The sequence below is a fragment of the Chiloscyllium plagiosum genome, unplaced genomic scaffold, assembly GCF_037043375.1.
Source record: "Chiloscyllium plagiosum isolate Xiang-an unplaced genomic scaffold, Cpla_swu_hap1 HiC_scaffold_28, whole genome shotgun sequence".
Classification (NCBI taxonomy): domain Eukaryota; kingdom Metazoa; phylum Chordata; class Chondrichthyes; order Orectolobiformes; family Hemiscylliidae; genus Chiloscyllium; species Chiloscyllium plagiosum.
The window spans coordinates 49,380,364-49,407,456 of record NW_028270166.1 but is presented as its reverse complement, the minus strand read 5'-3'; the positions used below and the strand labels follow the sequence as shown (position 1 = coordinate 49,407,456).

General features: G+C 40.0%; 1 protein-coding gene across 4 annotated transcripts in view; it reads right to left on the bottom strand.

Moving 5' to 3' along the window:
- Positions 1-27,093, bottom strand: part of cherp (calcium homeostasis endoplasmic reticulum protein) — a 68,792-nt gene that overhangs the window by 38,074 nt on the left and 3,625 nt on the right. For all 4 annotated transcript variants that reach the window (XM_043720794.2, XM_087976188.1, XM_087976190.1 and 1 more), the window contains exons 2-5: positions 20,368-20,538; positions 15,654-15,892; positions 8,631-8,768; positions 3,649-3,800 (exon numbers count right to left, since the gene is read on the bottom strand). In XM_043720794.2, coding sequence (XP_043576729.1) covers positions 3,649-3,800; positions 8,631-8,768; positions 15,654-15,892; positions 20,368-20,538 — 700 coding nt within the window. The remainder of the gene's footprint in view (positions 1-3,648; positions 3,801-8,630; positions 8,769-15,653; positions 15,893-20,367; positions 20,539-27,093) is intronic.

Genomic DNA, 27,093 nt, shown 5'->3' with positions numbered 1-27,093 from the left:
TCCTGCTAAGATTTGCTTTCCCAAAATGCAGCACCTCACATTTATCTAAATTAAACTCCATCTGCCACTTCTCAGCCCAACCAAGATCCTGTTATAATCTGAGGTAACCTTCTTCGCTGTCCACTATACCTCCAATTTTGGTGTCATCTGCAAACTTACTAACTATACCTCTCATGCTCACATCCAAACCATTTATATAAATGACGAAAAATAGTGGGCCCATCACAGATCCTTGCGGCACTCCACTGGTCATAGGCCTCCAGTCTGAAAAACAACCCTCCACCACCACCACCCTCTGTCTTCTATCTTTGAGCCAGTTCTGTATCCAAATGGCTAGTTCTCCCTGTATTCCATGAGATCTAACCTTGCTAACCAGTCTCCCACGGGGAACCTTGTCAAACGCCTTACTGAAGTCCATATAGATTACATCTACCACTCTGCCCTCATCAATCCGCTTTGTTACTTCCTCAAAAAACTCAATCAAGTTTGTGAGACATGATTTCTCACGCACAAAGCCATGTTGACTATCCCTAATCAGTCCTTGCCTTTCCAAATACGTCTACATCCTGTCCCTCAGGATTCCCTCCAATAACTTGCCCACCACCGATGTCAGGCTCACTGGTCTATAGTTCCTTGACTTGCCCTTACCACCCTTCTTAAACAGTGGCACCACATTAGCCAACCTCCAGTCTTCCAGTGCCTCACCTGTGACTATCGATGATACAAATATCTCAACAAGGGGCCCAGCAATCATTTCCCTAGTTCCCGCAGAGGTCTAGGGTACACCTGATCAGGTTCTAGGGATTTATCCACTTTTATACATTTTAAGACATCCAGCACTTCCTCCTCTGTAATATGGACATTTTTCAAGATGTCACCATCTATTTCCCCACATTCTATATCTTCCATGCCCGTTTCTACAGTAAATACTGATGCAAAATACTTGTTTAGTATCTCCCCCATTTTCTGTGCTCCACATAAAGGCCGCCTTGCTGATCTTTGAGGGGCCCTATTCTCTCCCTAGTTACCCTTTTGTCCCTAATGTATTTGTAAAACCCTTTGGACTCTCATTAAATCTATTTGCCAAAGCTCTCATGTCCCCTTTTTGCCCTCCTGATTTCTCTCTTCAGTATACCCCTACTGCCTTTATACTCGGAAGGATTCACTCGATCTACCCTGTCTGTACCTGACGTATGCTTCCTTCTTTTTCTTAACCAAAACCTCAATTTCTTTAGTCATCCAGCATTCCCTATACCTACCAGCCTTCCCTTTCACCCTAACAAGAATACAACTTTTAGATCTGGTCTATCCTTTTCCATCATTATTTTAAAACTAATAAAGTTATGGTGGCTGGCCCCAAAGTGCTCCCCCACTGACATCTCAGTCACCTGCCCTGCCTTATTTCCCAATATGTCAAGTTTTGCACCTTCTCTAATAGGTACACCCACATGCTGAATCACAAAGCTTTCTTGTACACGCTTAACAAATTCCTCACCATCTAAATCCTTAACACTATGACAGTCCCAGTCTATGTTTACAAAGTTAAAATCTCCTTCCATAACCACCCTATTATTCTTACAGATAACTGAGATCTCCTTTGTTTCTCAATTTCCCTCTGACTATTAAGGGATGTATAATACAATCCTAATAAGGTGATCAACCCTTTTTTATTTCTCAGCTCCATCCAAATAACATCCCTGGATGTATTCCCAGGAATATCCTTCCTCAGTAGAGTTGTAATGCTATCCCTTAGCAAAAACACCTCTCCCCCTCCTGTCTTGCCTCCCTTTCTGTCCTTCCTGTAGCATTTGTATCCTGGAACATTAAGTTGCTAGCCCTGTCCATCCCTGAGTCATGTTTCTGTAATTGCTATGATATCCCAGTCCCATATTCCTAACCATGCCCTAAGTTCATGTGCCTTCCCTGTTCAGCCTCTTGCATTGAAATAAGTGCAGTTCAATTTATCAGTCCTACCTTGCTCTCTGCTTTGCCCCTGCCTGCCCTGACTGTTTGGCTCGCTTCTGTTCTCAACTGTACCAGTCTCAGATTGATCTCTTTCCTCACTATCTCCCTGGGTCCCGGCATACCAGTTATCATACTAGTTTAAATCCTCCCGAGCAGCTCTAGCCAGTATATTGGTCCCCTTTCAATTCAGGTGCAATCAGTCCTTCTTGTACAGATCACTTCTACCCCAAAAGAGATTCCAATGATCCAAAAATGTGAATCCTTCTCCCATACACCAGCTCTTCAGCCATGCATTCATTTGCTCCATCCTCCTATTCCTGCCCTCACTAACTCGTAGCACCAGGAGTAATCCAGATATTATTATTCTCAAGGGCCTCCTTTTTAAATTCCTGCCTAACTCTCTGTAATCTCCCTTCAGAATCTCAACCTTTTCCCTTCCTATGTCATTGGTTCCAATGTGTACAATGACCTCCTGCTGGCCACTCTCCCCCTTGAGAACATTCTGCACCCTCTCTGAGAAATCCTTGATCCTGGCACCAGGGAAGCAACACATCATTCTGATTTTTCACTGCTGGCCACAGAAATGTCTGTCTGTACCTCAGACCAAAGAGTTCCCTAACACAACTGATCTCTTGGAACCCGACATACCCCTCACTGCATTAGAACCAGTCTCAATACCAGAAACTTGGCTGTTCGTGCTATGTTCCCCTGAGAATCCATCATCCCCTACATTTTCCAAAACAACATACCTGTTTGAAATGGGTATATCCACAAAGGACTCCTGCACTAACTGCCTACCTCTCTTACCTTTTCTGGAGTTAACACATCTATGTGACTGTATCTGCGACTTTTCCCTCTTCCTATAAATGCCATCCATCACATCCCCTTGCTCTTGTAAATTCCTCATTGCCTCTAACTGTGTCTCTAATTGAGCCATTCGATGTGATAGGATTAGCAACCTACGGCATTATTTGCAGATATAATTCTCAGTAACCCATTAACTCTCCCGAAACTCCCACATCCGACAAGAGCATATCACCCTACTAAATGCCATTTTTGCTTCTTTCAATCTACAGACCCATAAAATAGCACTGTCTTATTCCTCTACAAAACACTGTCCCAAGTTAAATTAACATTTATGGCTTATATTTTAAGTTTAATCAAGAGACATATCTCAATAAAACATTTAATCAAGAAAGAGCCCACCCTACTCAGTACTGCAGACTTACTGTAAAGCCATGATGACAATTGTGTGGCTCCAGTCCATGACACAGCACGTTGAAGATCTCTGCTGCATCTCCATTATAGTAAAACCTTGACGAATATTTAAATTTCCCCCAGTAATGGTGCTGAGGACTACAGTACATAGACGATACCGTTCAAGAAAGTACCTCACCAACACCTTCCCAAGGGCAACTACAGATGGGCAATAAATGCTGGCTAGCCAACGACCCCACATTCCACAAGTGAATAAAAAGGATTATTGATTGACGAGGCAATCTGTACAATGGGATGAAATCAGGGCACCACATTCAATTTCCTACTCAGTTTGACTATAACTTAGTTTACTTCCCAACTCAATCTGTTATAACACGCACAAGTGGTTTTATAACACTTTCATAATAGGCTTAGGATTTCTACCTTTGGTTTATTTTTCTACCAATCTAATAACTGGATACAAACCAGTGATGCAGCACATCATTTATCAAGTAGATCAGATGAAGGCGGAGTTCGAAATGAGCTCCTTCAGCTGTGATACGGTTTCTCAGGTGGCCAGACATCAGCTCACAATGTTGTGGAGTTTTTGCGTTATTAAACATCCAGTTCTTACCGGCCTAAAGGAGAAAGGAGAATATAGCAGGAGACCATGAGAGTTTTGATCACTCCTGAGCGTTGCAATAAAACAAGCAACTTAAAAATGAAACATTTCCAACAGCACCCATCAAAAATAAAACACATCAAAATCTTTGTTTTTATTGTGACCTTAATGTTGACTTTTTTAAAAAAAACAGTAAAATGACACTGCATTAATGGGAAGAGAATGACGGAGATGGGTATTTGCGTATATTTTAATTCTGTCTGTTTTCATGGTTCGGTTTTCAGTAGTGTCCCACTTAATTTATTATGGGATTTGGCCAATGGCTGGGCCAACATTTACTGCTCATCCCTAATTGCCCTGGAAAAGGCTCTCAAACAGCTACAGTCCTTCTGGTGTAGGGACACTCACAATCATTTCAATGAGGGATTCAAGCTGTTCCAGTTCAACAGTCAGGGACATCTCTCCCTTGTACCAGTTAAAATACTAAACAAGCAAGAATGCCTTGTCCAGACTGCAACACCACTAGGATGCACAAACCTTCCAAAGTTGTTTCACACAACCTAATTTAGCCTTTACATTAGCATTTCAGATACACAACATTACAGCTGGGAAGCAGGCTAAAAATTACATGAGTGGTGACCAATGTTCCCTCTAAGTCACACAACAAAAGTTCATTGCAGGTTGAAAACAAGTTGGCTGCTCCAAGTTCGATGCTTGCAGGGCAGTACAAAAATAAGGTAAAGACCACCTGCACTTATAGGAATTAGATTTGTACAACCAAAAGAAAGACATGTTAATGAACTCTACTACCGGACTAAGGCTATCTTCCCAAGTTGGCCAAGCACCAATAAATCACTGACCAAGTAGTATTCAATGTATAATCTAGGAACATTCAAGATCATAACAATAATTCTGATCAAGGACAATGCTTGCACATGATAACTTCACATCATATTCACCTAAACCATAAAAAATAGCCAGCTACACATTTCTAGATTTCCTTCCAACTTGGATCATGACTGGAGAGATCACGGAGTTATTTAACAAGGGCAAAATGTTGAAGGCTGGCATTGTCACAGGTGATACTGATGGGAATGAATGAGATAACTTAACAACATGGCAGGGAGGAAGCGGATACACTAAAACATGTTCGATTGAGTGCAATTAGATGATTAGTGGTACCAATTATAAATTAATCAATAAGTTTGGTGACTACATCTGACTGCCTCAATTGTGAGGTAAGATATTCCAATCTTAGATGTTCTAAAATCAGAATTAAAGTTCACTACCACACATCAAAAGCATAGCCAAAAATGGAGCAGTAGGATAACACTCTGTCCCTTTACTTATGACATTAACTTCACTTTCCTGCCTGGTCTCTCTAACACTTGCAGATTGAAAATATGTCTAACTCATTGTTGAGTCAATCCAATGACCCAGTGTCTACTGCTCTCTCGGATAGCAAATTCCAAATATGAACACACTTTTAAGAAATGTTTCTTCATCTCCATCTTCAAATTGAGATTTGTTGTTCTGAAAAGGTGTATCCTATTTCTAGATTCTTGTACGAAGGAAAACATCTGTTCAGAATCTACCCTGTCAAGCCCACTCAGAATCTTGAGATTTAATACAATCACATCTTCAAAAAGTATAGATCCAAACTACTCAACTTTTCTTCATAAGAAAACCAATTTACTCTGGGAAACAACCCAGTGAACCTTCTCTGATTGCTTCCTATACAAGTACATCCCTTCTTAAATAACGAGGCCAAAAACGTAAAGTGTTCTCTTTACAATCTCACCAATGATCTATACAGTTGTAGCAAGACTTCCTTACTTTTATACTATAATCCCCTTCAATAAAGGATAACATTCCATTTGCCTTCTTAATTAACTGGTGTATCTGCACGCTCACTGTTTTATGATTTATACAGATTCTTTTGAACTGTTGCAATCTCTCAGTCTATTTCCATATTTTCTCCATATGCTAAACATCTGCCTAATCAATCTATCCAACTATGTTTCCATCACAACTTGCTTTCCTATCTTTCTGCTCATCAGCAAACTTGGCTACAATATAAACTGTTGATTCATCTAAATCATTAATAGAAATTGTAAACATATGAAGCCCCAGAAGTGATCTCTGTGGAATTCTATTTATCCACACTCTTTGCTTGCCAATAGTTAGACCATCCTCTGTCCATGCTAATACATCAATCCCAACATCATGTGTAGTAGCCACTTACATAGCACCTTACTGAATACCTTTTGGAAATGCATATCAAGTAGTGCTTTATCTACACTGCTGCTGCATCCTCAAAAAACTCGAATTAATTTACCCAATAGTATTTCCTTTTCATAAAATCGTCACTGGTTAGATTAGATTAGATTAGATTAGATTAGATTATTTACAATGTGGAAACAGGCCCTTCGGCCCAACAAGTCCACACCGCCCCGCCGAAGCGCAACCCACCCATACCCCTACATTTACCCCTTACCTAACACTATGGGCAATTTAGTATGGCCAATTCACCTGACCTGCACATCTTTGGACTGTGGGAGGAAACCGGAGCACCCGGAGGAAACCCATGCAGACATGGGGAGAACGTGCAAACTCCACACAGTCAGTCACCTGAGGCGGGAATTGAACCCGGATCTCTGGCGCTGTGATGCAGCAGTGCTAACCACTGTGCCACCGTGCCGCCCACAAAAAGTATAGATCCAAACTACTCAACTTTTCTTCATAAGAAAACCAATTTACCCTGGGAAACAACCCAGTGAACCCAGTTAGCGAGCATTTATTGCCCAAAGGACAGTTTAGTAGCAAACACATTGCTACTACTTCCTAAATAATGGATTCAGCCTGATTTCCACTGACAAATATAAGGTTAACTAGCCATGGCTTCCTCTTTCCATCTCCCTCCTTTCTTCAATAGAGCTGTTACATTTGTAGTTTTCCAATTTATTGAATCTAGGAATCTTGGAATATCATAACCAATGCATTCACTATGTCTGCCACCACTTCTTTTAAGACCCTAGGATTCACACCATCAGGTTCAGTCTTTATCTCCCTTAATTTTTATAAGTCTTTTTTCCTCCAGTAATGCATTTGAGTTCCTCTTTCAGTCTTGTCTTTTGATTTTTTTTTACTATTCTTGGAATGCTTTTTGTGCCTTCAACTGTGAAGATTTATGAAATGCTTCTGCACATTTTCTGCCATTTCCTTATTTCCCATTATGAACTCCTCAGTCTCACCCTTTAAAGGACCAATATTTACTTAAGCTATTCTTTTTTCTTTGTTATACTTTATTGACTGATTTTCTGTTTCTTGTTGGTTTACTCAAGTTTTAATTTCTTATTTTTAAAAATATCATCCTTTGCTGGTTTATAAGATGTTCACAATCTTACCACTAATTGTCATTACATTATAATCCTTTTCTTTCATTTTGACACCATTCTTAATTTCCTTGGATACTCATGGATAGCAAATTATTCCCATTTAATCTTTCCTTCTCAAAGGAATATATTTTTATTAAAAGCTATGAACTAACTCCCAAAATTCTGTAACTGCTTATCCATCTTATCTGAAGTTATTTCCAGACTACTTTAGTGAACTTTGTGTCTTTATGTCTTATTGTTTATACGCAAGTTTGATTTTCTATCAAGTTGTGATTGATTTTACCTTAGGATCATTTATTATTCATTACATAATATCAAGTTCAAAATAGCTGGTTTCCTGATTAGCTGCAGAAGTCGAAGGTTCTGAAGAAGAGTCACTGGACCTAAAATCTTAATTTTCATTTTCTCCACAGATGCTGACAGCCCAGCTGAGTTTCTGCAGCAATTTCAGTTCTTTGTTTTATTTTGGTTTCAGAAGGCTGTTCTAAGAAAATGTCCTGAGTATTTCTTCAAAGTTACTTTTGACAATTTGATTTGCCCAATCTATGTGAAGATTAAAATTGCCACCAATTATGACAGTACTTACAAGTCCTCATTATGTTTTGATTTACACTGTCTTACAGAATATAGATATTGTTCGAGAAGTATGCTCATCACTGAAAAGAAAGCAGTATCTAACCCCCAGCTGTACCTCCCCTTCTGCAATGTGATTGCAATTGGCTATCTTGAGGGTGTCTGTGTTCTTCTTATCCGTGTTGTGGAGTGGCACACTCATGTTTTGTAATTCCTTCATGAACAAAGAGCAAAAGAAAATCAAAACGCTTTGCTGCTGCAGACCCACAGATCTAATTTGCCACCCATTAATACACTGCTGATGCTCAAAATAAAGTGGCAAAATTTTACTTCTCATTATGTACTAGTTTTTTTTTGCCTTTATCTGACCACTCTTACAGCTAGCATCACAAATGGAGCATTGTTCCAGAGACAAAAAACTTTCTTCATAAATCAGGCATGGTGACCATTCTTCATGTGAAAACCCACAATTGAGTGTAGATGGGAAACTATGATCATTGTCACTGCCATCAGCACCTATACTCAAAGTCCACGTGTACAAGGTCATTCCAGGCATCCCTGGTTGGTGAAGCGAAATTTTTGCCTCTCTCCAAACAACCATACTACTGCCTTTATTGATGTCAGATAACCCAGGACAAACCAAGGATCAAGACTTTCAGAAACATTTGTAACCGTGCCAGCTACAACAGAATTAGTATTACATGTTTCCCCTTTACTACATCTTGTGAATTTGTAAGTAGCAAGCATTAGTAACGAAACATTAGATTATGCAGGGTTGGAATTTTCATCCCCAAGACCCAGAGCCAACATTAATCTCTGTTGAATACAGTGTCTGTATGCAAGTTCAAATCAAGTCAATAAAAGAAGCACCGTACTGAAATGGCATCTTTGGTACAACTGTCGATAATGGGCTGTAATAGGCTGTCAAATTCAGTCATGTCCAGCTGTGTCTCTGACAGGAGCTTCTGTATTTGTTGCTCCATTGCCAAGGCAATTGCTGCAGTTATTTGTTCCTAGATAAAAATTGAAAAGCATCATTAAATAGACAAAGAATCAAATGACAAGAAAAATGACAGAAAAACAATCAATATCAGTTCTGAAGAAGGGCCACATCTCAAACTGTTTTTTTTTTTAAACTCACCATTCATCACCTTCCAGAGAGTCAGAGAGGTCTACAGAACAGAAAGGGCCCATCAAGTCTGTGCTCGTCAAAAACAACCACCGAATACTAATCCCCCTTTTTTGTAATAAGCACTTGGGCTATAGCCTTGCGTGCCAATGTCTTGGCATTGCAAGTGTATGTCTAAATATTTCTTCCAGGCAGCGTGTTCCAGATTGTCACCAGTGAAATGATTTTTCCCTCACATCACCTCTAAACCTCTTAACCCTGATCTTAAATTTATGCCTCCAGTCATTGATCGATCCACCAAGGGGAAAACGTTCCTTCCTATCTACCCTGTCTCTGTCCCCATAATTTTATACATATTAATCATGTCCCCTCTATATATCCTCTGTTCCTCAACCTCAGTCTGTCCAATTTCCCTTCATATCTGAAACTCTCCAACGCAGGCAACATCCTGGTAAATCTCCTCTGCATCCTCTCCAGTGCAATCACATCCCTTCTGTAATGTGGATTCTAGAATGGACACAAAGGGCACTGTTGAGAGTTGACCAAGGAGGATGCTGGGAAAGTCAGTGCAGTCATCATGCGAGTTTGGAGTAGCAGCCTCACCTTGATCCAATCACACAGGGAAGATTGTGGGAACGCCAATTTGTCACAAAGTTCTCAAGTGACCTTTTGGACAGAATGGCTCCTGGATAGGTGATTTTCTTTGTTTAGTTTCAATTTCCATTAACATTTTCATATCCATAAGGTTTTAGAATAGTGTCATAGGCAATAGTTTTAGAGACATGATCACACCCTATATTCGGGCAGACAGATGGGTGACCACTAGAAGGGGCAGGCAGACAGTGCAGGAATCCAGTTTGGCTATCCCCCTCTCAACAAATACACCATGCTGGATACCATTGGGAAGATCCTAACAGGGAATAGCAACAGCAGCCAAAGTGGTGGCATCACAACTGGCTCTGTTGTACAAACAGAGGATCAAAGTGCTGTAGGGCAGTAGTAATAGTGGACACTATAGTCAGGGACACAGATAATGCTTCTTCGCCTCAAAAGAGATTCCAGTATGGTGTGTTGTGTCCATGCCAGGATCAAGGATGTCTCTGAGCACACACAGGACATCAAAAGGGAGGGGAAACACAGCCAGAGGTCAAGTTACACACTGGTACGAACAATAGAGGCAGATAGTATGATGAGGTCACATAAAAGGAGTTGAAAAGCAGGACCTTTAGGATTATAATCTAGGGATTGCTCCCTATGCCATGTTCCAATTAGGCTAGAAATAGGAAAACAGTACAATTAAATACTTGGCTATTTTAGGAGGGAAGGCTTCACATATGTCGATCATTGAGGTGTCTTTCAGAGAACATGGGACCTGTACAAGGATATGTTGCACCTAAACTGGAGGGAACCAATATTCTAGCAGGGAGGTTTGCTAATGTCACCTGGAAGGATTTACACTAGAGTGGCAGGGAGGTGTGATCTAGAACAGAGGGTCAGCTAGTGAAATGACTGAGGAAAAATGCGAAATTAAGAGGGTTGTTGTGTTGCACGATTTTAACTTCCCCCAACTTCAGATTTGAAGACTCACATTTTAACTTCACATATTGACTCGGACTCCCATAGAGTGTACGCAAGTGTGTATGCCCATCTGTGTCCATGTGAGTGTCGAATTTGTTAGGTGCATCCAGGAGGGCTTTTCGAAGAATATCTAAATACCCCAACTATGGAATGGGCCACACGAGACCAGATATTGGGGAATGATCCCAGCCACATGATCAAAGTTTCAGTAGGGTAGCATTTCAGGACCAGTGACCTTATGGGTAAGGATAAAGTAGTCCTCAAGTGAAAGTATTAAATTGGGGAACACTAACTACCATAACATTAGAATGTAGATTGGGGGCAGCTGTTTGGAGAGTAAACCCAAATCATGTGGGGATCTTTTAAAGGACAGTTTATTAGAGTTCAGGACCAACATGTTCTATAAAAATGAAGAATAAGGAACGCAAAATTCAGGAACCTCGGATGACAAGAGAAATTGCGAGTTTAGTCAAAAAGGAAAAGGGGGCACATGTAAAGTTTTCTAAAGTCAGGCAGAGCCCTCAAAGAATATAAAGAAAGCAGGAAAGAGCTTAAACAAGGAATTATGAAGGCTAAAAAGGAGTCACGAAATATGTTTGGCAGACAAGATTAAGGAAGATCGCAATGCGTTTTTTCAGATACAAGGAGCAAGAGGGTAACTAAGAAGTGGGTAAAATCACTAAAGGATAAATGAAGGAATTGATGCTTGGAGCCAGAGTAAGTGGGCAAGGTCCTTCACAAATATTTTACATTGGTATTCACAAAGGAGGACAAGGTGGATCGTGAATCTAGACATTCTAGGGCATGTCAATATAAAAAAAGGCGGTGGTGCTGGGTGTTTTGAATGCATTAAAGTAGCCAAATGCCAGGACCTGATGGAATCTATCCCAGAATATTGTGGGAGTCAAGGAGGGAAATTGCTATGGCCTTGTAGGAATCGTTGTATCATATTGTGTCAGGAGAGGTCCCAAAGCACTGGCGAATTGCCAATGTTGCACTTTTGTTTAAGGAGGGCAACAGGGATAATCCAGGAAATTACAGGCCAGTGAGCCTGACTTCAGTGTTAAGGAAATTATTGGAGAAGATTCTTAGGGACAGGATTAACTCCTATTTGGAAAAATATGGGCTTAATAGTGATAGGAACATGGCTTTGTGAGGGGGATATCATGTCTTACAAACTTGATTGAGCTTTTTTGAGGAAGTGACAAAGATGATGATGAAGGTAGCGCAGTGAACGCTGTCAACATGAACTTTAGCGATGCCTTTGACAAGGTTCCTCATGGCAAGTTTATACAGAAGGGAAGTCAAATGGGATCTGTGGCAAGCTGGTAAGATGAATACAGAACTGGCTGGGTCATAGAAGACAGTAGCAATAGAAGGGTGTTCTGCTGACTGGAGAACAGTGACTTTTGGGGTTCTGCAGGGATCAATGCTGGGGCTCATTGTTTGCTGTGTATGTTTATAAATGATTCGAGGTGGTATGATTATTAAATTTGCAGACGGCACAAAGATTAGAGAAGCTTTGGATAGTGAGGAGGATTGCCAGAGGATACAACAAGATATAGATAGGCTGGAGAGTTGGGCAGGGAAAAGCAGATGGAATTTAATCTGGAAAAATGCAAGATGATGCATTTTGGAAGATCTAATGCAGAAAGGAAGTATAGAGTAAATGGCAGTACCCTTAGAAGCATCAACATACAGAGGCATACTTGGCCATATTCACTGACAGTGGCAACATTAGTGGATAAGACGGTCACCTGTTCATCAGTCAGGGCAGAGAGCTCAAAACTTGGCAAGTCACGTTGCAGTTGTACAAAACTTTACTTAAGCCACATTTGGAATATTGCAAACAGTTCTGGTTGCAACACTACCAGAGGATGTGGAGGCTCTCAAGAGAGTACAGAAAAGGTTTACCAAGATGTTGCCTGGTACAGAGATTATTAATCATGAGGAAAGATTGAATAAACTTGGTTTGTTTTCATTTGAATGTCAAGGCTGAGGGGCTGACCTGATCGAAGGTTACAAAATTATGGGAAGGATGGATGGTATGGATTATCACCGAATCTTTTTCCCCAGGGTAGAAATGTCAATTATTACGGGAAAAGGGGGAACATTTAAAGGAAATGTGAGAGGCAGGTTGTTTCGACAGAGGGTGTAAGTGCCTAGAATGCACTGCCAGAGGGTGGTAGAAGCAGATACTATGGTAACAAATTTTAAGAGGCAGCTTGACATATCCATGAATAAGCTGGAATAGAAGGATAAGAATCACATAGAGGTGAAAGGTTTTTAGTTTAGAAAAGTGCCATGTTTCAGCGCAGGCTTGGTGGGCCAAAGAGCCCATTCCTGTGCTGTATTACTCTTTATAATACTGTGTCTTTACCAATGCTATATACAGTTTCAAAATAACCTCCCTGCTCTTAAATTCTATGGCTTGACTAAAAGAAGCTAGTATTTCATATGCCTTCTCAGCCACTTTATCCACTTGCCCTGATACTTTATTTGGACCAATGTACATGCACAGCAAGTTCTCTCAGATAGTCAGTGCTTTCCAAGGTCTCACCATTCATCATGTATTCCCTTGCTTTGCCTTGTTTATCCAGTCATAAAAACATCCCTCGACTATCACACTCTGCCTCCTGTCACTCAGCCAATACCTTTGCCATCTGTCTCCCTTGCAGAATCTTACCAAAAGCCTTACAAAAATCCAAGTAGACTACTTCCCACTTTCTCTTTCTTATTTGGTTAGAGATATACCAATCCTTGCCAAACCTGCTTCTGATTGTGTACTGTCCTGTTATTCCATGGGCTGGGCCAAAGTGGTCTGGTACAAAGGACCAGGATTAGGCAATTCAACCTCTTAAGTCAGGTTTCATCATGCAGTTAGGTAATGCCTTAAAAACATGATTTTGCTGACTTTGGTTTGATAATGCTCTGAGAAACACTTTGGGCTGCTTTACTATGTGAAAGGTATTGTATATGGGCAACAAAAACAGAAACTGTTGGAGAAGCTCAGCAGAACTTCAGATTGATTCTGAAGTTTTGAAGTAGGGTCAAAATTCACCATGCAACATTAACTCTTGTTCTTCTTCTCCACAGATACCCCGTTGAGCTTCTCCAGAAATTTCTGTTTATGTTTCAGATTTCCAGCATCCACAGTTTTTTTAAGTTTACTGTATAAATTATTGTTGTTAACCTGAATCTCTTGATACCCTTCAATCTTAGATTTCTTAGATTCCCTACAGTGTGGAAACAGGCCCTTCAGCCCAACAAGTCCACACCGACCCTCCGAAGAGCAACCCATTCCCTTACATTTACCCTTGCACCTAACACTACGGGTAATTTAGTATGTATCTTCTTTAAAAAAGGGAAAGAGACAAAAACACTTAACTACAAGTCAGTTAGTTTAACACCTGATATTGAAACTATGTGAGAGTCTATTATAAAGGTTACAACAGCAGAGCATCTAGAAATATATAATCAAGAGGATCAACATGGCTTCACGAAGGATAAATCATGCCTGACAAATGTATTAGAATTCTTTGAAGAGGTAACAAACAGAATAGATAAAGGAGAAGCAGTGAATATAACATGTTTGGATTGGTAAAGCATCACACGTTAGGCTATTTAATAAGATAAGAACACATGCTGCAGTAGGTAGTATTGTTATGAAATTGAAGGCGTGTACTGTACCTTTAAGAGAAAGTGAATACTGTTCTGCACTGAGACCTTACAAGAGCAGTCTCAGAGTGTACTGGAAAATTCAAAATATGTAATATTTGCCTGTGAAATAGATACCAGAGTTGGTCGCTGTTTTGACAACAACTCAAATTTAACCAGTTTAAAATATGCCCAGGATATTAAAACCTAAGCGAGTTTGAATTTATTGTTTTTTGCCAACCTTGAACCAATGAGACAATCCAATGTTGGGGATATAAAAAAAGCAGAGATTTTGAAAATCAGACACAGCAACTGCCTTCAAGAGCGATGAAATTAGAAAACACTCTCTATCAAAGGTAACTTTTCATATGAAACATATTCATAGTAAAAGAAAGATGATGACCCAGGGAGATCTTCAGCCGGAAGAAGAAAGATGACAGCCACTGTATGGTTTTGAAATTAACTGATATAATTTTAGTATGTGTTTTATTGGAACAGTTTCTTGTAATAGAATTGGAGGCAGGTAATAAGCGGTTAAGAGAAAGGGGGGCTTAGAGTTGTGAGTAGTTGTTGTTTAATGTTCACTTTTAGAGTTAAGAAATAAATTGACATTATTTTCCCTAAATAGTGGAATTTGGGAGTTGTCAATCACTCATATTTTAACAGATTACGAGGCGAGGTGAGCTTGTCTGGGTGTTTGGTTTAATTAACCAAAGGGTTCACAGCCGTGTCATAACAGTATATTAGCATGGATAGAGGATTGGCTAAGTAACAGAAGAAAGAGATGAGATAAAGGGGATATTTTCAAGATGGCAACCTCTAATTAGTTAAGTTTCACAGTTATCACTGCTGAGGCTACAATTCTTTACAATATTTATTAATATCTTGGATAATGAAAGTGAATGCACTATTGCTAAGTTTGTGGAAGACGCAAGTCCAAGGTCAAGTGGTGAGGGTGGCACAAGGAATTAGAATGATACAGACAATCAAGTGGGTAAAACATGGCAGATGAAATATAATGTGGAAAAATGCAAGTTTTTGCACTTTGGTAGGAAAAATAGAAGAGCTGAATATTATTAAAATGGGTAAAGGCTACAAGGGCATTAAGAGTCATGGGAAAAGGAGAGGAAGATGGAGTTAAGGTTTATCCAATCAGCCATAATCTCTGACTCGTAGAACCGATTTGTTCGGACAAGCAACATAATTCTGTTTCTATGTCTTAGTCTTATTGAAATTTATCAGCCACAGTCTTGAAAATTTCGATCAACAACAGCATCAAGAGCCTCTTCAGTGGAACAGAATTTTGGATCTCTACTATCCTTTATCTGAATTCCTCCTATTAATGGAAATTGAAATATTTATCTCAAAGCAGACAGCAGATTGTTTCAAATGAGGAGTATTCAGTGACATAGTCAAAAGCTCAAGATCCTAAGTGAGACACTCAAATACATAACTGAGTTTATAAAATGCCAGGACAATGTAATGTTATCTTTGCTGGGGCCTGGTCTTATCACTGCCAGGTATTGGGACTGACCTGTCTTTGCACGAGGAGATGCTGTTCCTGCTGTTGTAGGTTCCATACACTCTGCTGAATCAGCTCCTCTAACTGTGGCTGGCCAGGAGCTGGAGGTGTGGGTGGCTGAGTTAGAGTTGGGGCAGGAGCTGGGACTGGCACAGCTGTGGAGGCAGGGGGTGGAACTGGGGCTGGAATTGGAGCTGGCACAGAGGCTGCAGCTGGAGGTTCACTTTCCTGCCCCGATGGATTACACAACACTGCAAAAAGAATACACAGAAGTTAAATGTTTAAAAAATCCATCACTTCATGTTATTCATCACAGAGTGAACAACAGACTGAATTCTGTCAGTATGTCTTTATGTCATCTTTATTTTCCAAAGCCCATTCTGAGATCCAGATCCCAAGCCAGTGAGGGTCCTTGGATGTCTCAGGAAGCAGTCATTCTCCAAGTAAGGTCACAGCTGTTCAGTCTTGAGCTCAACAGATACCTATCTGAACACGAATTTTGCCAGACATCCAATCTGGAGTGAGAATCTGACTAAGTCTCACTCTGATTAACTTGCCTTTAATAAGTCCAAGGATGCTCGAGTTTTCCTGTCAATTCTCCAGAGATGCAGGATACATGAAAAATTTAATGGATTTAATGATTTGCAAAGGCAGATTAAAGATCATTTCTAAGCTACATGACTCAGCACCACACCAAACCACACATTTTCCCAGCATTGCATAGTAAAAATGTTGCTTTAGGAACAGAAGCAATTTTGTCTCAGGAAATACACCTTCTACTTATCAGGAACATATATTTCAATATCAGGAAGAACACTCTGTTCTACAATTTACTATTTTCTCAATGGCATTTGTCAAATTCTGAGTAGTTTTTCATGTTGCTATTTGGTTCATTTGGTTCAAACTGTGTCATGTTTCAGATGGTTAGAAAAATATACGAATAGATAAGAATTACACAACTTACTTTTGGGGCCACACACCCTCTTAACAGCACTGTTGCATAGATGTCAGATGTGGTCCAATCACACCACAGTACACTAAGGCAGGATATTCTGAGTTCACATAAAGTAACATAAAAGGTCCTATGGTAATTTTTTGATGAGATGGGGACTTTGTCAGGGGGTCTGGCCAATATTTATCGCTGAAAACATGGCACTAAAGGCAGATGATCTGGCTATCCCATTTCTATTTGTGGAATCTGGTGTACAGATTGGTTGAAATAAATTACTTAATCTTCCCCTTTGTACTTCTGGATTTTGTTTTGCCAGCTACCTGACTATGTTTAATCTGAGTGAGCTAAATTGCTGGCTTAACATTTTAAAGAAACCACAGAATAACGATTTAATCAAATCAAGTTAGCTTCAAAGATCCTAGTACTGAAAATAATAAAAGCAAATTGCTGAAGAAACTCCGCAAGTGTAGCACCATTTGGGGAGAGAAACAGAATTAAGTCATCGCACATTTGAAACATCAATTCTCTCACCACAGATTCTGCTAAACTTGAGTTTCTGCTTTTAGTTCTAGCATTGAACGCATCATGATTAAGTTATATAGTAAACAATCTGCCTGGTTACTGTAAGCTGAGCACATGCTTTGCCTTGGAACAATTATGTTAACCTTTGGGAATAGTATTCTACACTGATTTGCAGGTCAAAACTTTTTTGGGCATTGGTTTAAATCAATGCCATCAAATTAGTTTCTCATGTTCAGTTCAGGATTTTATCTTGACTGTCAGCTGAGAAGATCAGAAGTCAGTTGTGTCAAAGTCAGCTAGTCAGAGGTTTCTGGTCACATTAAAACAATTTTAGACATTAAGAGTGACCAAGAGATCAGGTGAACCAAACAAATATCTAGAACTTTGCACTAAAGTGCTAAATGCAAATGGTGAGTTGCATTGTGCTTGAAGTAGTTTTGTCAGCTAATACCAGGGATAGGGAATCACTGTCTGCAGTAAGCAAATGTGTTAGTCTGCACAGAACAAAATCAACTTTGATCACCAGGTACAGGCTATGATACAACTTGCCAACATTGTATTAAAAATTATCACAACATTGAAAAATGGTGCAAGTTAAAGATCATATCTTAACACCACCTTTTCAAATAACTCCAAATTCTACACTTAAATATGCTTGACAGATATGAAGCCAATGGGGAGGAAGAAATTGACAAGAGCTTTGCAACAATTAACAAATGCATTCGCCCTATGCAGAACATTAATTTGCATGTTTCTCTAAAAGGAGATCAAAAGGAGTGGTTTCTAGTGGAATTAGTTGAATGACAAATGTTAGTTAAACCCAAGGAAATCTCTCTGTCTTGGTTTGAAGCTTTGATCATACATCTGAGACATTAGAAAACTGCTTTAAAATCTTCTCTGAACTGCAAGATCTTAATGGTGCAATGCCCACAACACTGTGCTGATGTCAGCCGAGATTGTGAGTATGCTGCAGTTTTGCAGTGAAGTTTAAACCAGCAACTCTCTGATTATAATAGAAACTTTTGAAAAAAAGCATGGAATTGGTTTCATTCATTCAAGAGATGTGGGCATCACCAGCTAGGCTAGCAATTATTGCCCACTTTTGGTTGTCCGGAAAATGATGGTGGTGAGCTGCCTTCTTGAATCACTGCAGTCTATTTGGCGTAGATACTCGCAGTGCTATCAGGAAAGACATTCCAGAATTTAGAAAAGTGACAATGAAGGTATAGCAATATAGTTTCAATCAGTATGGTGTGGGATTTGATGGGGATCTTGCCTATATGGTGTTCTCATGTATCTACTACACTTGCTTTCTTAGATGGTAGAGGTCACAGGTATGGAAATGCTGCTTTTTGTGTAGCTAAATCTTCAAAAGCTGCGTCTGAGCTACGTGAGATATACCGTCCCATTGTTTCAGTCAGTACAGAAAGCTGTGTTCTACAGTTGCGTTGATTGGAGAAGATAGACCAGTTTGAACATTCATTTGTTTCATCATGTACAAAGAAATATCTTCTGTCCTGCTGCTGAAGGAAGCTTAGTTAGTTGCTGCATACATCTTGGAGACAACGCAAACTGCTACAACAGTGCATCAGTAATGGAGAGAGTGAATGTTTAAAGAGGTACATTGAGTGCCAGACAATTGGGCTCCTGTGATTTGGCTGATGTCAGGGTTTTTTTTATTGTAAAGCTGTACTCATCCAGGCAGGCAGACAGTATTCCATTGCCTTGTAGATCATAGACAAGCTTTGAGAAGTCAAGAGTTGAATTGCTTGCCGCTGAATTCCCACAATAGGTAAATAAGTGGTCCAGTTCAATAATAGTAACCCAAAATGTTGGTGGAATTCAGCAATGATTATATCATTTAATGTCAAGGAGATAGTTAAGATTCTCTCTTACTAGAGAGAATACCTACTATGTTAACATGCCAGGACCAATTTTAGCATTTGAAAGAGCCTGTAAAATTACACAAACCTACAATTTATTTAGAAGCCTAACCGACGTAGGATTGAGAGATCCCAGACAAGTCCACAAGCTTTGTTCACGTAATCCTCAATTTCTCTACCTTCTAAGCAGCAGTCCAACTTTTTACTGCCATCCTGTGTTAACATGGAGGAGATTTCTTCCTACATGGTGCATTTCCCTCAAGAATGTTAAATGTACAGCCAATTTTAAACAGTAGAATATGGAACACAATGTGCAACATGAAATTAGATCATTTATTCCAATTAGCAACTTAAGCTTCATTCCAACACCCAAAATCAGATAATTCAGTTATTCTTTATTGATTATAGAACCTTGCTGTTAAAAACTGCAGAAATATTACTTAAATTAAGTAATAGCTACACTTCAAAAAACCTTCATTAGGATATCTTCACTTTGTGAAAGGCATCAGATAAATGTAAGTTTCTAATAATAACGTCCATTTCCCAAACAGTTTGAATCTTTTATGCATACATCTTATTAGACTTGCCTGATCTCAGCCAATAGAATTTTTCACTGAGAAATGTCGAGTTTGTTTAATCTCTTTTATATCTTTCCTAATTAAAAAAATCTTCCTTTGAGAAAAAGAGTCCCAGCTTTTTGCTTCAGAATACACCTTCAAAAGTTAATGAAATAGACATCTCATGCCTTTAATTCTGTTTTATTACTTCTCCATATGCATGAAGCCGCTGATAACTCAGCGATGTCAAACCTAAATACTTTGGGAAACAGAAATTAGAGAATACACTACAATTGTTGCTTACTAACTGTTTAAAAAATAAAGCAATTTGTTAGTTGCATATCCTGGAAAATAACTGCCATGAATTGGTTGCAAGCATTAATTGAGCCTATTGTCTGTGACTGGGACATGATAATTACACTGGCCAAACAATCAAATTTCCCAATGTCAAGTCTGATTCTTTCATTGCCTTGTAAAGCTAGACATTATTATATCACTATGTTGGCATTATTTGTCAGCTAATGTTAAGTAGGAATTTTTTCTTATCTCTCACTTAATAAAAGCTGCCCCTTTACACTTTTTAAACAGATCAAAATAATGATAATATATGCATGCATATATTCTCAGTAAGGTGCTGTGTGGAAAGGAGGAATGGAAGCAACCCACCAAACTTTAATTTCCATAATTAAGTATCAAATCTAAATGGAGTGACCTGTAAATCTTAAGATAACCGAGTGAGAGTTCGTGGCTTCTTTCTTAGTAACTCTATAGCTTTATTATCTTTGAAATCTGAATGTTGTTTTTACACTTACATTGCTGCTCGATTGCCAGTTTGTACTGGTAATAATTATAGTATTCGCCTCCAAACAGAAAAGAGAACTTGGGGTTTTCTTTCTGTTTCTCCATTGTCATTTTCTCAAATTCAGGGCCATTCCGGGCCACAAATTGTGCAAGTTTGTCGATGACATTCCTCAACTCCTGGTCTGCAACAAGAAATACATTATTAATATCCAGACTATGTCTATATTTTCTTTGCCATTGAAAATGTTGTGGTTAAACCAAATCATGCTAGACCTGATATTATATAGATAATATATTATATATAGTTCAGGTGACAAAAAACATTGTCATACATCTTACAAACTAGCAGAAATAGATCAGTACTATTAACCTGTCGCACCATGCAATAAGGTTATCGCTGATCTGATTGTGACCTCAACTCCTTTTTTCCCCATCTACCCCCCACTACTCTTAGATTCTTGACTAACAATGGAGTTAATCAACATCTACCTTAAAGATATTTAAAGATTGCCTCCACTGTTCTCTGGGGAAGGGGTACAGATTCATGACCTTTATCTTTCAATATAATCTTTCTTCACAAGATTTATCAGAAATCAGAAAAGTGAAGCTTCTCTGAGCTGTTTCCAATGACGTTATGTAATTTCTTACAGGAGACCAAAACTGTGCACAGAACGCTAAATATGGTCTCATCTATCCTCTATGCAATAGTCCCAGCCCTTTACATTTGAACCCCTTTGCAATTAATCCAAAATTCCATTTGCTTTCCTAAATCATTTACTGTATGTGCATACTAATCTCTCACGAGTCATGTACCAGGAAAGAGATATTTTTAAAATGCTAGTTGAAATGTTGCCATTGCTAGTTGGATGGGGTGTCACTGAGGAAGCCAGCATTTACTACCCATACCCAATTGCACTCAAAATGGTGATGGAAAATTAGCCCCCATTGTTGCAATTCTGCGGTGTACGCTGGAACAGAGTAGACTGGCAAACTGCGGTGGCTCAGTGCTTAGAACTGCTGTCTCACAGTGTGTGGTGAAACGGTTAAAAATTATGTCCCAATACATGTGTGAATCTAACCGGAATGGAGGTGTTGCTTAGTCCCGTGTGAATCTTATTACACACCTCCCCGTGTGAATCTTCTTATCTGTATGTAACCAGAATGGAATGTGTTTTTTAGCCTTGCTCTGCTGTTCACATGAATGTTTATATCTGGAAAAGAGTATATCAGCTGGAAAAGTCTCCAGTTCGGTGAGTCTGCTCCAGGGTTACGTTTAACCGCCGAGCGTGGGTTGTTGGCAACCGCTCTACGAGAACTGACGGCTCCCAGTTCCGGTAACATGTAGAGTGAGTATAAGCCAGACCCGTTGGTTGTGGCGACGGTGCGGGGAATAAAATGCCCATATTCTAGCAGACTCGCCTCTTGGTCGTTTGTTCTGTGTCAGACTACTCTCCTACGAACCTGACCTTGAGAATTTTTTAAAACACAGTGCCAGGTTCAATTCCAGTCTCAGGCGACTGTCTGTGTGGTGCTTGCATATTCTAACCGTCTCTACGTGGGTTTCCTCTGGGTGCTCCAGTTTACTCCCACAGCCCAAAGATGTGCAGGGTAGATGTATTAGCCATGGAAAAACCAGGGGGAGAGTCAGGGAGGGATTCTCTTTTGAGGGTCGGTGTGGGCTCGATGGGCTGAATGGCTAGTTTGCACACTGTAGGGTTTCTATGAATGGATTCTATTCTACAAAGTAGAATAGAGTAGGGCAGAGTATCTGTGAGCATTACCAACTGACCTGTAAAAAGGGGATGTGTTTTCTTTGTTTAGTGCCTCTTTGATTCGACTTCGCACGCCTACAAAGAAGGTCAAAGGGGTCGCCTACCTTGTACAGGCTTTAATAAACTTTAACTGTTTGCAGATGTTGGTGTGTGTGAATTGTATCTCGAGTGTGAAACCTCAGGAAAAGAACCTAATACCAATGCATCTCAAAACAAGTAATTTTTTTAAAAAAAGTATTCTTAGGCTGTGGCCAGTGCTGACAAGTCCAGCATTTGTTGCCAATCCCTAGTTGCGTCAAGGTGATACCGGTGACCTGACACCCTCTATTGCATTACTTTTGGATAGGCATCCTTGCAATTCACCAGGGAGGCAATGGTATTATTGCCAGACTAATATTCCAGAGATGTTGGTAATGTTCTGGGGAGACAGGTTTGAATCTTACCACAACAAATGGTGGATTTTGAATTGAATAAAAATAATCCGAAGTCAAGAGTCTAACGAAAGGCATGAATCTATTGTCAATTGTCGGGTAAAATCCATCTGGTCAATTTTGTCCTCTGGCCGACATACGACAGTAATGTGGGTCTTAATTCCTAACTTCCCTCTGGGCAATTAGGAACAGACAATGATTACTGGACTACCCTGCGATGCCCTCATCTCTTGAATGAATAAAAAAAATTCCAGTATTTCGACCCAATGACAAAGAAAGAGCAACAATATATGAACCAGGTATGTTTATGAAGTATTGAGAAGTCATACAACCATAGAGATGTACTGCACAGAAACAGACCCTTTTGTCCAACCAGCTATTCCAACCTAATCTCGGCCCATTTCCAGCACTTGGCCCAGATCCCTCTAAACCCTTTCTATTCATATACCCATCCAGGTGCCTTGTATATGTTGCAATTATACTAGCCTCCACCACTTCCTCTGGCAGCTCATTCCATACATGTACCACCCTCTGCGTGAAAAAGTTGCCCCTTCGGTCTCTTTTATATCTTTCCCCTAAACCTCTGCCCTCTAGTTCTGGACTCCCCACCCCAGGGAAAAGACTTTGTCTATTTATCCTATCCAAGCCTCTCATAATTTTATAAACCTCTATGAGGTCACCCCTCAACCTCTGAAGCTCCAGGGAAAACAGCCCCAGGCTATTCAGCTTCTCCCTATAGCTCAGGCCCTCCAACCCTGGCAACAACCTTGTAAATCTTTTCTGAACCCTTTCAAGTTTCACAACACCCTTCCGATAGGAAGGAGACCAGAACTGCAGGCAATATTCCAAACATGGCCTAACCAATGTCCTGTACAGCTTGAAGGAGGCTCTAGATAAATGTGAATCTTTTATTTAATTCACCTTACATTCAAATTTTGTTTGGACCATACAAACTGCTCATCTATCAACCATACATCAGTATTTGTAGAAGAATTAGCTGATTCTAAAAAGGCCAATGTTTGAAAGTCCAACTTCCCATTCAAAATGTGGCTGAGGCACTGATTTGAAGCTAGACACTTTGGGCAATTTTTGAGGTTTGTTCCTTTAGAAAACTTCTAATATCATACTTATCCAGCTAGATCTACAATAATTAAAGTTACCCATTATGCTGTCTTAGAAAGATAGTGATGTGAAAATGCCAGTATTGGACTGGGGTGGACAAGGTCAAAATTCACAACACCAGGTTTTAGTCCAGCAGGTTTATTTGAAATCAGAAGCTTTCAGAGCAACACTCCTTCATCAGGTGAAGTCCCTGAAGGAACATTGCTCCGAAAACCTGTGATTTCAAATAAACCTGCTGGATGATATCTTAGTATCATGTAATTTTTGATCTTAGATAGATAATAGAACGTTTGTCTCCCTTCTGCCATCTTAGCCAGATCTGTAAGTTATATCTAATAAAACAAAGAACAGCTGATGCTGGACAGCTGAAACAAATAAAAACTGAAACTCAACAGGTCCAGTAGTATCCGTGGGGAGAATCAATGAGTTAACATTGAGTTCAGAATTAGAAGTAGCTAGGAAAACGTGTAATTTCAACTGATGTTTGTGGGGAGCAGGGATGTGAGAGTGGACAGAGATGCCAGACAGAAAAAGGTAGGTAAACAAAGGGATTGTTGATAGTAAGTTGAGAAAAAAAGCTAGATAGGTGATGGTGGATTAATGGTTAATTGAAAATGTGTTCACTGTGCTGAAAACAAATCACTTCATGACAGGATTTGGGGTTGTGCAAATAGGCAATAAACAAGAAACAGGGTGTTCAATACGCTGAAATTGTTAAACTCAGTGCTGAGTTCTGAAACTGTAAGAAATCTAAGTGGAAGATGAGTTGTTACTCTTTCAGCTTGCATGGAGCTTTGCTGGAGCATTGCAGCAAGCCTGAAACAGAAATTTTAGCCAGAGAACATGGTGGCTTATTGAAGTGGCAGGCAACTGGAACTCAGGGTAACTTATAAGGACAGAACATAAGTGTTCCAGAAAACGGTCACCCAGTCTGCGTTTTGTTTTCCTAGTGTACAGAAGACTGATTCGTGAGCAACAAATAGTCATATTTAGCTTACATTTCTACCATCTTTCATGTTTCATTCCATTCCACTCCATAATTACATTGTCTTTAAGCTGTAGAAATCAGCTTCATATGCCCATTACATTTGGAATCAATTATTACTTTCCTCTGTAGTCTCCCAAATGTGAATCTTGCGATGGAACTAAATAAACACGGCAACCCTGATTATTTTTTGACTACTACAATGTAAAGCCTCAGCACAGTACTTGTATTCTACTCAGGTACTGCATGTCAGTATTTTTAGCTTGAAAAATGTTTCTACATTATCTAGGCCATTATAAATATTGCTTGTACATTTTCAAAACACAAAGTAAAACTGACTGCAGTAATAAGATTATTCTATTACATAAAGAAGGACACACAAGAGCAGGTGAAAGCAATCCTGCTGCCAGTAACTTACCTGACCCCCAAAGCCTGCCCACCATCTACAAGCCATAAGTCAGTGAGCGTGATGGAATACTCCTCACTTGCCTGGACATCGAACAATACTGAAGCTTGACATCCACAAGGACAAAGCAGCCCACTTGACTGTTTGTGTATATGGGTGCCATTCAGTCATAGAGCATGGAAACAGACCCAGCGGTTCAATTGGTCCATGCCAACCAAGTTTCCCAAACTATACTAGCCCCACCTGTCTGCATTCGGCCCATATCTCTCCAAACTTTTCTTATTCATGCATTTATCCAAATACATTTTAAATTTCTAACTGTTGTGACTGTCATCCACCACATCGTCTGGCCGTTCATTTGAGACACTAAGCATTCTCTGCATTTAAAAAAAAAGTAGCCCCTCAAATCCTTTTTAAATCCTTCTCCTCACCATAAAAATATGCCCCCTAGTTTTGAACTCCTCCACCTTATACCCTATGAGAATGCTTCCGGTGATGCTGCCAAGGCTGGCACTACGTAAATTATATGGCTGATTGGGGTCCTTTATCTGGAACCATAGACGGCCCCTCATTAAGCTGAAGGAGCTACAGCTTCCATAGCTAAGGGGAGGATTGGATTTCCCAGATTTTAGGAAATATCCCTATTAAGTTACATAGCCGATTCAGTCTTGTCTGACCTGCAATCAATCTGGCTGGACATTGAGGCTTCTCAAGTAAAATGCCCACTTATTAACCTTTTATTTTCAGGCAAGAGGAAAATCATTACGGATCACTGTAAAAACCTTATAATACTAAACACAATTAAAGCTTGGGATGAGGGCAACTCACATAAAACATCCCCCTATGCTCCGATAGTGGGAGAATGGGGATTTTAACCGGGGTTTACAGATGCCAGTTTCAAACTCTGGAGATCCAGGGGTATCTCTTGTTTAGGGGATCTATTTAAAGAAGGGGTCCTGATGTCTTTTGAAAGCTGTGTCAGAAATTCAGATTACCTAATGGAGACTTCTTTTGATACTTCCAAATTTGAGATTACATACAGAAGAAGACTACATTATTAGATAGTCTTTATAAATCAGAGAGAGAATGTAGAGTGCTACGACCAATGGGGGTATCTTCCGTCAGTACTATTTATCATTTACTACATGATGAAGTATCAGGAGATATGGACAATCTGCTTAAAACATGGGATCAGGATTTGGGACTAGAAATCTCTATAGAAACGTGGAATGACTTTTGGGAAAACGCAAGAATTACCATCGGCAACAGAACTCAGGCTATTCAGCTGAAGATACTTCATAGGGCCCATATAGCACCGGTTCGATTGGCAAAATTTAAGGCAGGAGTATCTCCAATGTGTCCCAAATGTAAAATAGAGCTGGGCACTCTTGTACATTGCCTGTGGACCTGTCATAAGATCTGTAGATATTGGACTAAAGTAGCAAGTGCTCTGACAGAAATCTTAGGAACGGAAATTAGAGTGGACCCTGTATCTCTCCTTTTGGGCTTTTCAAACTTACCCTCCCTGGATATGCATGGGAAGAGATAATTTTCTATTCTCTCTTTCTGTGCAAGGAAAAATATTCTGGTAAACTGGGTGGCTGAGGGCCCCCCTGGACTTTCAAATTGGCACAGATTAATTATGCTTAATTATGCTTAAAAATGTGTTGCTGGAAAAGCGCAGCAGATCAGGCAGCATCCAAGGAGCAGGAGAATCGACGTTTCGGGTATAAGCCCTTCTTCAGGAATGAGGAGGGTGTGCCAAGCAGGCTGAGATAAAAGGTAGGGAGAAAGGACTTGGGGGAGGGGCGTTGGGAATGCGATAGGTGGAAGGAAGTTAAGGTGACGGTGATAGGCTGGAGAGAGGGTGGGGGCGGAGAGGTCGGGAAGAAGATTGCAGGTCAAGATGGCGGTGCTGAGTCCAAGGGTTGGGACTGAGAAAAGGTGGGGGGAGGGGAAATGAGGAAGCTGGAGAAATCTGCATCCATCCCTTGTGGTTGGATGGTTCCTAGGCGGAAGAT